The sequence below is a fragment of the Agelaius tricolor genome, unplaced genomic scaffold (genome assembly GCF_023055355.1).
Source record: "Agelaius tricolor isolate 1412-34295 unplaced genomic scaffold, bAgeTri1.0.p SCAF_2, whole genome shotgun sequence".
NCBI classification, from domain to species: domain Eukaryota; kingdom Metazoa; phylum Chordata; class Aves; order Passeriformes; family Icteridae; genus Agelaius; species Agelaius tricolor.
This window is the reverse complement of record NW_027269262.1, coordinates 49,138,929-49,153,536: the sequence shown is the minus strand read 5'-3', so window position 1 is coordinate 49,153,536 and position 14,608 is coordinate 49,138,929. Positions and strand designations below refer to the sequence as shown.

At 37.5% G+C, this 14,608-nt stretch overlaps 1 protein-coding gene across 2 annotated transcripts in view; it reads right to left on the bottom strand.

Annotated features, from left to right (window-relative positions):
• Window positions 1–1,026: 1,026 nt before the first annotated feature.
• The window catches only part of TTC39C (tetratricopeptide repeat domain 39C), a 55,275-nt gene continuing 41,693 nt past the window's right edge, over window positions 1,027–14,608 (bottom strand). For both annotated transcript variants that reach the window (XM_071418364.1, XM_071418359.1), the window contains exons 7-14: window positions 12,418–12,511; window positions 11,463–11,570; window positions 10,868–10,977; window positions 10,068–10,191; window positions 6,995–7,092; window positions 5,985–6,089; window positions 4,229–4,267; window positions 1,027–3,604 (exon numbers count right to left, since the gene is read on the bottom strand). In XM_071418364.1, coding sequence (XP_071274465.1) covers window positions 3,515–3,604; window positions 4,229–4,267; window positions 5,985–6,089; window positions 6,995–7,092; window positions 10,068–10,191; window positions 10,868–10,977; window positions 11,463–11,570; window positions 12,418–12,511 — 768 coding nt within the window. In that variant the 3' untranslated portion in view covers window positions 1,027–3,514. The remainder of the gene's footprint in view (window positions 3,605–4,228; window positions 4,268–5,984; window positions 6,090–6,994; window positions 7,093–10,067; window positions 10,192–10,867; window positions 10,978–11,462; window positions 11,571–12,417; window positions 12,512–14,608) is intronic.

Sequence of the window (14,608 nt, the reverse complement as noted above, 5' to 3'; positions counted from 1 at the left end):
GTGCAACTAACATGCACCTACCCTGATAACCTGTGGTGAGTCCAGCTGTGGGGTCCAAACACACATCAAAAAAGTAATCAGATATAGAAATAATTCAGCATTTAATTCTGGAAAGGTTGCCTCAAGTTCAATTTCTGTGTGCTAGAAAATGGGTGGGGAAGAGGCCAGGTGAGCAGGAACACTTTTCACCATCTCCTAACAATGGCACACTTTTGTGACTTGAACAAGTCTATTATGTCTAAATTTCATTTTCCTTTGTGCTCTAGGCCGCCTTCAAAGTTTCTAACAGATGCCACTGGCTTCCCAACTTAAAATAAAAAGATAAGCATAAATTTACTCAAGATTAGCTTTAACAATATTTGTTTGGGGTTGCATAACTTCTAATGAAAGTGTTTTCTACCACTGTTGGTGTTTCATAATGATTGCTGGAAAGGGAAGTTGAGTGCTGTACTCGGCTTCCACCCCACTGCAAGGTTTGATCAGGCCTACATCAACCTAACACCTGCTCAGACTTCAGCAGGTACGGAGCAGTTCTTAAACACAAGTACAATCAATTGTTAGAAAGGCAATCACATTGTTGCAAACTGAAAAGCAATTCAGTACAGCATCTGGGGAATTTTATTTAGGAATAAAGCATAACTAGAATATGAAACAAGCATTCAAAGTCAGAGAAGAAATTAAAGTGCTTGCTTTAGAGTAAATTAGAAACACTTTTCAAAGGTGTAGGAATGCAACAAATACAACTGTGTGTGGTACTTTCTCTTCAGTAATGAACAAGTGAATTTGATATCTTAAAAATGTACCTTAAACTTCATTCACTCTATGGTTGAGCTCAACATGAAGTAACTCACTTGCTAATCCAGGAGACTGTAATTATACTGGAAGAAAAAAGGCTGGAGGTAATTGCTGACTAGAAAACTTTGTTACAGAGTCACTTAACATCCCAAAAGTTTTCCCAGTACTTGGTATCATCTTGTTCAGGAGGCCACTAATTAGAAATCAAACTCAAGAAGCAAAGGAACAAAATTCATGTCCACATTTCTTTTAATTTTACTCAGAAATATAAAAGTGCAAGTTCTGTAAATTAACAACATTTACAGTACATCACAATAAATATGCCACCTGGTGACATCTAAAAATTCTAGTTATTTATCTGAAATGAGTTGTACTGAGATAAAAACTGCATCAACATCAACAAAAAATACCTGTCCCAGTAAAGATGGCCTTAATATATTACTTAGCAAGATGCATATTCCATTATTGCTATTAGACCATGCCTCCGAGTTCCACAGTATAAAAACTTACTAGTTTACACAAAAGACCATTGATTTTTTTTTTCTCATCACAGGCACAATCTAACATAAAAAATAATTTTGCCATATACAGTGTAGGAGGGTCTCCTACAAGGAGGGGGGAGGGAAAAAGTAACTAATACAGAAACATACAGTTGTGATGATTTGCTAAGCCCACAGGAAAGCTGCACTTTGCACAGAGTTATTGAACTGTTACATGAACATATAATGTCTTTCTATACCCACTCCTGGCCTGGTGAGAACAGACCTTTTAATAAATTTACTACAATTTTCTAGCTACCTCCAAGTATGCAGACTCTAAATATCCCAACACAAATTGCATGCAGGTGCTTTGTGTCCTGAACAGCCAAGTCTCACATCATATTTAAGGAGTGTATTTAAAAAGAATTTTGCCAGTAGCTGCACCATTCCCAGCTATTTACCCAGAACAGACTGTCTGATTGAAAAACATTAAAAGTCAGATAGGACAAAATAAGATTTCAAGTACATTAAAGCCCATTTTTAAAATAATTATTTGAACTCTAAGCAGTCACTATATACATATACAATATATCATTTTCTAGTCAATATTTATTTGGATTGACCAAATAAGGTTGAACACCCATTTATGACTCAGTATTACTGTCAAAGTGGAATAAAAAAATCCCAGTGTACTACCTGTAACACACCTAGATTATACAAAAATAAAACTGCTTTATAAAGAGTTCCTCCTCTCCTTCAGGAACTGCAACAGAAGTGTTAAACTGCTCTAGGAATGCCTTTCATAGCAGAACTATGTCTTTCTAGAGAGAAATAAAAGTGTCTCAACCATTTCATTTGGCCTACCAAACAGGACATTACTTCTCTCCTCCATATCAGTCTTGCTTTAGATGTAACCTCAAAAGCAAATCAATGAAGGTTAGGTGTGGGCAAAGTCTAGAACTTTGGCAACATGCTCTACAAAAAGGTAAGAAGAAACAAAAAAAGCTTAAGCTAAGGAACTGTTTAAGGCAACCTGACCAAAGTAAAGATAAGGCTTTTGGATAACTATTTCCAAGGATATCCAGTTTTCTTAGCTTTGCAAAGTAACACAATTCAACTAACTTTATGGTCAGATTTCCATTCATAACCTTCTGCTTCTTTAAAAAAATATTTACCTTCCTAGAATATAATATTAGCTGAATATAAAACATAAGGAAATACTACACATTAAGGACAAAAGTAAAAAAAAGCTACAGATAAGCACACTGATGGCCAAGTATTAGAAATTATATGGTCATGACAAAAGTTTTAGGCTCTCTGAGGTATTTCAATAACTTGACATCACAGGCTTGAAATACTACACAGAGACTGAAGGTATTGTAATATTGGTGTAACTGCCAAAGCAGTTTTGTGGGTTGGCATTTTTTTTGATTGTAGATTTTTTAAATACCTTTAAAGGTCACTGCTGTAAGGATCCAGCAGCTTGAATGAAAAACATGTAAAATCTTAATATGATATTCAGAATGTAAGAGCTGAAATAAGAACTGCCCAAGCAGTAGCTGCATGTCAAAGGATTTGTCTGGAATGTACCAGAAGCAAAGAACTTAAATATTGACATCATTGATATCACAAATATGAGCTGGGTTGGGAGGAAAGGGATAAAGAACAAAAGGGGGTGAGAAGTTTAAAATTCACCATTAGCCATCATGAGGTAACTGGCAAAAGCCACTAAAAAGTAAGACTGGCTTTTTGTGGCTGAACAGTTTTCCTCCTCTTCCTATGTGCTGGCTAATACCTGGAGAAAAAGGAATATTCTGACCACTTCCAACCTCAACATTTAAACCAACTACTTATGTTGCATTATTCTAATCAAACCAAAAGTGTTCCTCCTGGCAAATTTTACATGAAGACCTGTTTTAAAAGGTAAAAATCAACCTTGCCAATGTTGTTGAAGTAAATAATGTGCTTATTTAGGCTCACCCACAGAATTACAAGTAATTGTGTTCAGCTTGGTTTGAACAAAATAAAAAATGAAGAGTTAAAAACACAAGGTCACTTAACCTTCTTCCTGGTTGATTTACCTTTAGTTAAAATTGTAATGTTTTTACTCAGCCATACTAGGAAAGTGTCTCTGGCACAAGTGGTTTTCAGAAGAAAAGCTGGACTTCCCAACAGCTCTTTCTTCTGCTTCATCCTAAAGTGCAGGAACTGTGGGAAAGGATAGCAAGCCTTCCTGATGGTCACTGTGGAACCACTTCCCTTAGAGAGGCTAAGGCTGCGTGTATGCGGACGTGCAATCTGTTCTCAAAGTCATAGCCAGTAAATTCCTCCTGGGGGAAAAAAACAAGGAAAAAACCCCAAACATACACCTATTAGCCTCCTTCACTTCAGGATATGCAGATAATTTTGCTATTAAAATCATGTTACAAAAGTGTCCAAAGAAAAGAGGTGAGCTGGCGACTGCATGTAGCAATATCCCCATATTACCCACAGCAAGGGAATTATTACAGAAATTCCAAGTTGGTAAAGAGGGCAGATTGAAACTCATATAGTTGAAGAGCACCTGAAGGGTTCTACTAATCCAAAAGCTCCAGAAAATCCCAACAGGCCCAAGGCAGGAACCAGATGGAACACACAAGGAATGGAGAATTGTAATTTTCAAAATTTCTGTAGCCAATTGTTGCTTGAAAAACTTATCAAGGTTCTAACACTTGCAGGAGCTGTCAGTGATGTGGGCTCTGTGTGATGGCTGACCTAGCAGCACAAACCTATGGAGTACACATAAATGTGTACCATGCACATTAATGCACATCCACATGACAGGAGTTGTAGATTACAGATGAGGGACACCACCACTTAACATCCACTCCCCCTTCCCCAAACCCCTGGAAACACAACCTCCCAAATGCCCTTTCATTTTAGACAATTAAACTAGAAAATGCCTTAGTTTTTACCTTGGCTTGGAGCAGTAAGGTTTTGCCTCTTGGCACAGTCTACAAAAAGACAAACATTGCATTGGAAACACATCACAAATGTTACAGAATATACTTTAACTAAATGAGCTGGTGAGATGGAGTAGCATCTCTACCTTTGAAAAAGGTACTGAGCAGACAAAACCCTCTCAAATTAGGGAACTGGAAATACTAATGAAGCACGCAGGAGAAGCACTTTTATGTATTTCTAGTCCTCTACAGAAAAGGTGAAATTAAAGAAACTACAAAATCCTATTCCCTTCTCTTTCTTAACCATTATGGAGCTCTAGCACAACACCCCAGCTACTAAATGAAATTTTGTATAAACAGGAGTCAGTCACCTCTAGCTCCAGCTCTTGCTTTCCCCCACCCCATCCCACTTTGTTGAAGTCAAGCATCATTTCCCTCCTCATTTTCTGAGGGCCACGAGAGGGAGTCTCCTCCACATCCTTCATACACTAAACGCTACTACAGCTCCTCCAGCTGAGGCTGGTTCAGCCCTCAAACACCCTACATGGGGCACATTCAGCTACTGTGTGCACACACTGCATGTAAAGCAGGAGGAAGGAAGGACTGCTCTCATGTTCTTCAAGTCTTAACATGCCTTCACTACCCACATTTTTGAGGTTTCTTTTAGAGACACTTGAGGTGATCAAATTTAAACACGAACGCGGAAAGAAAGAAAGGCAGCAGGAACTGTTATGGAACTCAGACCTTCCTTCCAGGCTCCAAAGCCCAGCTCTAAGTCTTAGGGCAGCAGGGTTTTCAAAAAGAAAATTAGTTAAAAAAGCATTTTCTAGTTCTGTCCTTTGTCATGATAATTTTCTTTATTGAAAGTTTTTCCTCTCCTTCTCCCTTTAAGGAGAAGGCTCAGCCCTAACTAAATGTGACAACAGCAAAACCAACTGAAAACAGAATCTTAAGAATATGAAATACTTTCAGCTCACTACTTCATAGACCACATACAGTGAAGGGGAGGTTCAAGTGACTACCCTGTGACCCCTTCCCCCCTAACCTGCCATCTGATTAACAACAGAAGGTGGCATAAACTCCATGGACTGGGGTTACACATTTGAGGAGAGAAATGGCACCAAGAGTGCTGCACAAGCTGCTCTGGTTTAAGATTCTCTGAGGTAGGGTATGTGCAAAGACCTGAACAATTAAATGTACTGTCAGCCAAGCCATTTGGGTAATCTGAAAGGGAGGTGGATTATTTTCTTCCACATCCTGAAGAACAAAACCCTCACTACTCAGGGTGGAAGTCAAAATGCCCACACAAACAGCTTTAATGGAATTTAAATGACTAAAAAGCCACTTGCTATTTCAGGAAGGCATCAAATTCTGTTTGGAGAGGATAAGTACAGGTGAACTTTGAATGGCATCCAACAGGATATTAAATAGGTAAGAAAAGGACCCTAGGCATCTACCACACTAAATACCACCTGCAGACAAGAAATCCCTGCCTACCCAAGGCATTCTGGTGAGGCCTTTGTTGCCACCAGCATCAGGAACACTCTCAATAGTAAAAAACTAAGACACTGTGACATAAAACTCATTGCATTTCTTGGATTGAATCCCCATCCCCCACAAAGTTGTAGGTTTCTTTATGGTAGGTATAAAAAATATTTTTAAAACTTCATATGCACAGTCACCTACAAACTTTGTTTCATTCTTTGCATACTGGTATGTTGACTCCTTCCACTACTTTTGTAAGTGTAAAAATAGGTCATGCTATTACCTCTGGATTGTCCAACAGGATACAGCCAAGTTCATAGCAAGCATATGGCTGGACATACAAGTTGCTTTGACGGCAGAGTTCATCTTTAGCAGCTCGCTGAAAGTACTGTAAAAAGGAAAAGAAAAAAAGAAAACAAAGGTGGCAGAGGTACATTAAAATTGACTGGTCATTACTTCCAAACAATGCAGTAGCACCATTCAACTTCAATCTGTAGAAATTAGCCAAAACTAAAATGAGAATATATTAAAAATTTACAAGGGTGTAAATTCCTAGATGTTTTTACCAACACTACTGTATCAAGACAAAACTATTAGTTTGGATTTTTACCAAGTATTATAGTGACTGATTCAAGAGGTTTTCCAACTTAACATTTAAAAAAATATTAGCTCTAACAAGAAACCGTGACATCAAAGATGAAGTACCCAGATTATTTAAGGTCTGTGAGAGAGAAATGGGGCAGGGGGAAGGAGGGTTTAAAGCCAGCATCTTGCTACTTATATGAATAACATTCTATTTTGGGGAGGAAAAAGGAGAGTTGTAACTACAGTTCAAAACCTGGAGTGGTGGCAAAATTATTCTTTGGTATGTGATAATAATCAAACTCCTCTCTCTAACATGTCCAGAGAAGAAGCAGCAAATCTGTGCCTTCAAAAGGTCAATCTCTAAGTCACTTTAAAAAAAATTAATTTTCTTTGATGGACAAAGTACATCTAGCAGAGAAAAAACTTTTATTCTTCCCAGCTTCCCCTTAACTCTTGTTACTACAAACCACTTTACTGCCATGTTCATTCAACAAAGCCAATTACTTTCACAGCACAGAATATAATGAAGACATGTTAAATCAGAAAATTTTAAAAGAAATTCTGTTCGAATTCACAAACCAGAATGATCAGTGGCACTGAAAAACTAATGACTTGCTGAACACTCTTACTGAAAAGTATTCACTATTTTTAAAAGAATTGTTTATAAAATAGGAATAATGGAGGAAAAATTATCATTTAACTACTTACCTGAACAGCATCTTCAGAATTTCCTAAACATTTGTGTATGGCACCAAGAAGCAAATTCCTCAAACCAGCAGCTGATGAATCATCCACATCATGACAAGCTTAATGAAAAGATTCCAGTAAACAAGGTGGATTGAAATACTTTCTTAGACAAGAACTGTGATTTACATTGCCTTTTAGTCTGATATTTAAATTTTTTCAGAAAAAGCAGATGCTAGTAACATTATTAGAAAGACAAGTAAGTTGTTTTCTTTTAAATACAACCCATTCTGTATGAACCTCATCAAGAAATTTATCACTCATGAGAGCAGTTCTAACAGGAATGAATGGGTTGCAGTCAAAGGCAGTTAGTGTGTTCTTCTCAAGAAGAGGATTGATCTCTACTGGTCTTTGAAATGTCCACTAAAAGGTATACTTAAAAAAAAAAACATCTCATTCTGGTGTTACAGGACACTGGTTAGTCCCACATATTGAAAGAAAAATACACAGTCCAAGTTAGAAGGAACATAGGGCAAGCAATTCAAACAAACCCGAGTTTTTCTAAACTGAAGCCAAGTGACAGATGCACAAAAATTTGTACTGGACTCAAGAACCCAGTCTAGAGTGTTTTGGCAATTCTCACAATTCTCAGTGATGATGGGAGGATAAGGTAATTTGCCAGACCTTAGCTGGTCCACAATCTGGGGACAGACTGTGTCTCAGCTGAGTAGTGTGCTCTGTTTCCAGGAAAAACTGAATCACAACGCATGGAACCCTTTCTAAATGAATCAGACTCCATTTTGATCAAGCTTATCAGTGCCAGCTCTGCTAAATCAAGGTGAGCTCCATGAGGAGCCACTTGCCCTTCTCCACACCAGCACCTCCAGGAAGGAGAGTACAGGGCTATTCATCTCATAACTGCTGTGTCTGGAGCAGTGCAGCTCCTTAAAACATTTTGCCTCAAAGTATAAACCCTGCCAGATCTTAACCAGGTCTCTATTGACAACACAAATAATCCACAATCCTAAAAAGCCGCCTATGGATAGATAACTATAAGGTGGCTTCATGGAGTATTTGCATTGTCAGTTCTTGTGTGGATTACAAGTCTCAAGTTATTTGGCATTTTACTTACAGAGATACAAGTGGATACAAATTAATTCCTTTGAATTCTAGCCCTGAGGAAAAGCCTGGAAATTCACCCCAACAAATTACAATCCAATTGTTCATGACAAGAGAAAACAAATGTGGGAAAAAACCTGTTATTCATGTTTTTGAAATACACATAAGGTGCAGAAATAACATTCACTGTACAGAAAACTTTCAACCAGGGATGGCTGATGCAGATATATTTGTCAGTGTCAAACTCACAAGCAATGTATCTCTGAATTTGAAGCCATACTGCTATTTCACATTAAAATGTGAACCACTGACTGGAAGCTTACACAAGGGAGACCTACACTGCCATTGAGTGTGCAGGAGAGAATACAAACTCCTTACACCCTCTAAAGCTGACCATTCTGAAGGCAAATGACAGCAAAAAAAAAAAACCCTCAAATTTATTTTGATGTAAGTAAATCTGATTTTAAAGCCTACCATTATCTTTGTGACTAGACAACTAGGAATCTGACTATAATCCACAGCAATCATGCAAATTAAATGGACAAGTTATCTCAAATTAAAACTGGAACAAACACCCCAACTAGTCCTGACTCTTGACTTTGAGACTGGAGTTTCTAGAAAATTGTGTATAATCCCCAAAATTCCACAATTTAAAAAAAAAAAAAAAAAAAAAAAGGGCAACCCGTGGCAGACAATTTTAGTTTTATTTTCTAAATGAGCAAAGTAATAATCAGAGGATTTTAGAATGGTTTGGGTTGGAAGGTACCTTAAAAACCATCTAGTTCCAGCCCCCTGCCATAGGCAGGGATACCTTTCACTGCACCAGGTTACACAGAGCCTTGTCCAGCCTGGAACACTCCCAGAGATGGGACATCCACAGCTTCCCTGGGCAATCTGCTCCAGTGCCTCACCACCCTCACAGTAATTTCTTCTTAATATCTAATGTAAATCTGCCTTCCTTCTGTTTAAATCTATTCCCTCGTGTCCTGTCACTCCTGCCCTTACAAAAAGTCCCTCCCCAGCTCTCTTGCAGGTCCCCTATAAGAACTGAAAGGTCCTCTAAGGACTGCCTGAAGGCTGCTCTTCTCCAGCTTGAACATCCTAAACCCTCTCAGCCTGACCTCATAGGAGAGGTACTCCAGCCCTCTGATAATCTGTGTGTCCCTCCTCTGGACCCACTCTAACAAGTCCATGATGGAGCAGGTCCAGAGGAGGGACACACAGATTAACAGAGGGCTGGAGCACCCCAGATCTGGACACAGCACTCCAGGTGGGATCTCACCAGAGCAGAGCAGAGGGGCAGAACAACCTTCCTGGACCTGCTGGCCACAGTCCTTCTGATACAGCCAATGGGCTGCCAATGCAGGTTAGGTTGAGCTTCTCTTCAACCAGCTTGAAACTTTTTGCAGAATGCCAACAAGAGTGATTGCTGGAAGGAGTAAGAAGCACTGAACACTTCATAATACACACTGCTACAAGAAGCTTCACATGACAGACACCCAAAGTCAGCTGGAGACTAAGGAAGAGGCAACCACTCACCACTAAGAGGGTCCCAGGACAAAGAGAACACCTATCATGTCATAGATAACCTCACAAGCTAACTATTTCCTCTTAGAAGAAAACTGACATGCAGGAATGAATACATTGTTTTAATTTTTTTTCTATTTTGTTGCTAGGTTTAAATGAGTTACATTTTGCTTAGTGACTTGGAACAGTAACTATCATGCTACTGTTTCATTTTAAACAACGATTAACAAACAGCTATATGCAGCGGGCAGTTACAACTTCTCCCAAAAACCTGTAAAAATGAAGCATTAGGCAGGGTCACTATTCTTTTGTTACTCACCTGTATTTTGCTATGACACATGCACACAAGTTAAAATGTCCATGCTACTGCAATTAGCTACTCCACACAACAGCACAAAATCATACATCTCATTTTAAAATGTAAATAAATAAATCAAGGAGCCATATATACCTTGACTCATATGCTGTAAGTTCGAGAGGGAACAGTTTGGAAGGGCTTTCCATAAGTATAACACTTCAATGGATGCCAGGACACAGAGCTCTTTGGTTGGTATTTGTTTCCTAAATCTATCTGCCTGCAAAGTGCAAGAAAGAAGGAAGGGAGATCTGTAATTTTTTTCTTCAGAGGGAACATGATATTTACAAACAATATATCACAAACACTAATTTTAACTGTTTTAAACAGTCACACAACAATTTTATGAAAATAAAGTCAGTGGTAACTTTGCCTAAAGATTTTATGACTAAAAATTAAAATCTTGCAACTAATTTAAGAGCTTACATATTCATCAAAATTAAAACCTCCTTGTATGCAGCCTGACTGGGTTTTACTGTATTTCACAGTCCCAACACAAACTGCCTGGATGCTGAGACAGTACCATCTGCAAGATAACCAGTTGAGAGCTATTTCCTAGACAACTCCTAGCTCTCAAAAACAACTAAGGCTATCACAAACAAGACAAGATAAAAAGGAGTAAGAAAGGCAAAGCCAGAAGGAAAATTACCAAAGCAACTACAGTATCATGTATTTTTATCTGTAATAGTTACTTTGCTTGTAGAGTGAATAGCTAATTCACACTTCCTTTGTTAGGTCCTTCAAATGATACTATTATTTTTCCACACTGTTCCTTCCCACAAATTCTACAGAAGCAGGACAGCAGAAAAGAGATGCATGCTGCTAAAGAAAATACTGAACTAAAAACTGAACTGTCATCAGTGTACTAAAACAAGTCAGCCTATGCAAAAACTAACCTTTTTCACTGAAAATTGTTCAATCTGATTGTTTTTTCTCTTGAAAAGCTTCTGAACTTCCTTGAACACATTCTGAGCACCATTGACATCACCAGTGGCTCCTTGACACACTGCAAGGAGTGTCAGAAACAAAAATACATTAACAGTACTGGGATATGAAACAGCAAAAATTAGGATGAGCTATCATATGGTCAGAGAGAAAAACCTCCACACACTCACTTCCAGAAAGTTATCTACACTGAAGATTTGACCAGCATGGTAATCTCAACTCCCCCAGGTACCCTCTGTGTTCATTAAAAAGTCAGTACTATTTTTTACATCCATTAAAGGAAGTAATGCCAGCAAGCTTGTGAAGTGGTAATAATTCTATCAGCATGGAGAGGGGTGTACAGACAGGCAGGTACATGTATGAGCATGCAAGTGTTCATTATGGAAACAAACACAATTGTCCAAGTCAAGCCTGGCACAAAGCTGCATGTGCAGCAGGCAGTGTGGAAGGCACTACATGCACCAGCAAGTTTCCCAAGAGAAAACACTGCCAAAACCTTACCACATCACTGACTTACCATTTCCCCAACAGCCTGGATTTACTCACCTGCTGTTAAATAAGCATAGTAGCACTGGGACCACCTGGATTCATTTTTAAGCCTTTCGAAGGATTCAAAGGCGTCTTTGAAGTTCATCTCTATCATGCTGCACCAACCTAAAAGCAACACTGATTTAACTTCAGGGGAAGTACAGTAATTCAAACTTGGTGTCAACATGATTGAAACACACAGTTCTGTTGTGTTTGTTTTGTTACGAGAGCTGGAGCACGTTTAACAACTACAAAAGTAACTGGAAAATTAAAAACAAAAACAAATTACATACATTTAAAATCTGATTTAAATTTACTGGGACATTTTGAATTAGAAGATTCCATAGGAAATAATTAATCCACGTTTCAGAGCAGGAACAAAAACATATACCAAAAACTCTCAGTTTTAAAATTTAAATACTACATTTTGTAGAATGATGAAACTTAGACAGCTACTACTTTTTCCATTAGTATTTTCTACTATGACAAGATCCCATTTAAAGCTTGAAGCAACCTATCTTCTCCACTATAAAGACTTGTATGCAAATTAATACCATATATCATATCCTGCTATTGACAGAAGGAAATAAACAAGAAATACAGACACTGTGAACTCTGAAGCCTCCAAACTGATTAGTTTTTGGCACAGAAACGATGAATCCATAGACAAGTCAGATGAATTTATTTCTAATTTTAAATCATACTCAGTAGGCTAACAGTTTGCCCTTAATTCCACAGTCTACTCTCTGATTTTGCATCACCTTGTACTTGCAGATAATTTTATTATGAAAAAGTGCTGAATTCTACTTGTCTAAACAAGTAGAATTCAGTAAACCATAATTTACCCAAGACAAAGGCCAGTAATCTAAAACCTTTTTTAAAAATCCTAGTAAGAAGTCTCCAGTTTGTTTACTGAAGCTGCCAATGAAAACTTGAATATGAGCTATTTATGGTGTAAACACATCCAACATACCTATTTCATATAAGCAGACGTGTTGAATCTCCCTTTGGTCTGTTGCAAGTTCCAAAGCAGTATGAAATGAGGTCAAGGCACTATTAATTTGACACTAACAAAGGTGAAAGAAAAAGAAAAAAATTCAGACACCTGAAATTTAAAATGAGTTGGATAATTTAATATTGATAAAGAAAAATTCGTATTTCTTCTAATAGGAAGTTAATAAAAACTAGAGTAGAGGAGTTTAATAGTGTAATAGCAGCCAGGTCAGATCATGTCTCCACCTTCAACCTTTAAAATCAGTGACTATATTCCTCCTATGTGCTATTAAGTCCAAAATTCATTGGGTTTGTGCAGTAAGCTTTTAAGTAATCTCACTTCTACTTTTACTAGTCATTCCACCTTTAAAAATCATATTTTTAACATCTGCTAATGAAGTTTGGCTTTCTGCACAAGAGGATACCTTTAGTGTTTGATTTCATTTATTTTGAACTTTTCACCTCTTCCCATACACCTCAGAAACCCCTTCAAGCAACAATTAATAGAGAATTCATAAATGCTGTATGACACATAAGAAGATAAAAAAGCATATGAGAGAAAAAGCATTTTGATAAAATCATTGGCTAACAACGGCTTAGCAAAAAGAGCTGACATTTTCCTAGGAACTAGAATGACAGCTCTTTTGACTACCTGGTTTTCCCAGTCTGGGATGGGACTTCTCCCTATCAATCATTATGGGGGGAACAAAAATCACTATTTAATTAAACATACTATATATTCCAATATAGCCTATACCAGCCTTAATACTGTTCCTGTATTTATCACATACATTTATTATACTTTATACAACAGAAGAATTTTTAAGCCCCACTCTGCTGACTAAGCATGTGAGCAAAAGAAACCCTTGAAAATGCAAACTCACCATCTATGCCAACATAACTGAATTTAAAAATTCCTACAAAAATCTACAGCATTGTAGCTTAAGACCAGGCACACACAGAGCTCTGAAATGATTGTATTGTATTATCTCTAACTCTCTGAATCTCTCACATGTTTTGACATCTGCCTAAGTTCTCCTTCAGCATCAAGCTTATTTAAGTATGTTTCAGAGACATTCATTAATAATTGAAGTTTCAATCATCTCCAGGGATTGCAGCAACATCCTGGAATATGAATTACTACTCTTGGTGTTAATTCTTAAATTAATTATTACTTTCTGTTTACTGCTTAAAAGAGCAAACAAAAATAATTACAACATCCTAAGAGTCAGCAAGTGTAACATCCTGGCTGCACCTGAAATTGATGCTCTTGAAATTTATAAATACATATACACACACTTGTAATTCTTTCAGTAGGTATCACTGACATCTCTTTTGGACATAATACAAAGACAAAAAAAGACCAACCCATAAAATATGTAGTATACAGAACTACAAGACCATAAAGAGGATTAATAAATCTAATGTGAGAAGAAGCCTACATTTCTGGACTTCAGATTAAAACTAAAAGCACCCCAACCCAACAACTAAGCATCTATGGAGCTTACCAAGACAATTTGGCTTCACAAGACAGCATGCATTTATTTCCCAGAGCTGTTCTGAAATCTCAGGACCCTTTCCTTCTCTATTCTCAATCACCACTCTGAATTCATAAAGCTTTTAAGAAGTCATGCTCAGAAATAGGGAAAAATTAAAAATCAACTTCTAAAAGCTAACAATTTACACCAGAGGACATTATATGGATGTTCCAAAGCCTGTATTTTCTATTCCTTAACACACTAAAACTTATTTCTCCTTAGACAAGTCAGAAAATCAAACTAGAATAAAATTAGGATATTTGTATTTTATAGGAAAAAGTAACTAGAAAAGTCAGCACAATTCCTGAAAATAAACCTTGATATTATGTATGCACTGCAATTTTTTTTTACTTTAGACACTACCGTGATTTTCTTCCAGAAAGTTCATTTAAGACTTCTCAATGCTTGTTATTACTCTTGTCCTCAGTCTGCTTTTCTGTACCATACCCTCTCACCCCTAAATAAGAATGATGGTGCTGATACCATAACACCTACAAAAGGTAACTAACAAGCAAGAGGTGCTTGTAGGCATTATTACATTTAAGCACATGTTACCACTGCACATTTTCTGCAGCCTGCTCATCAACCAAACTTCAGCACATCTGAAAGTACCATGGGTGCTCTGCCTGTCAC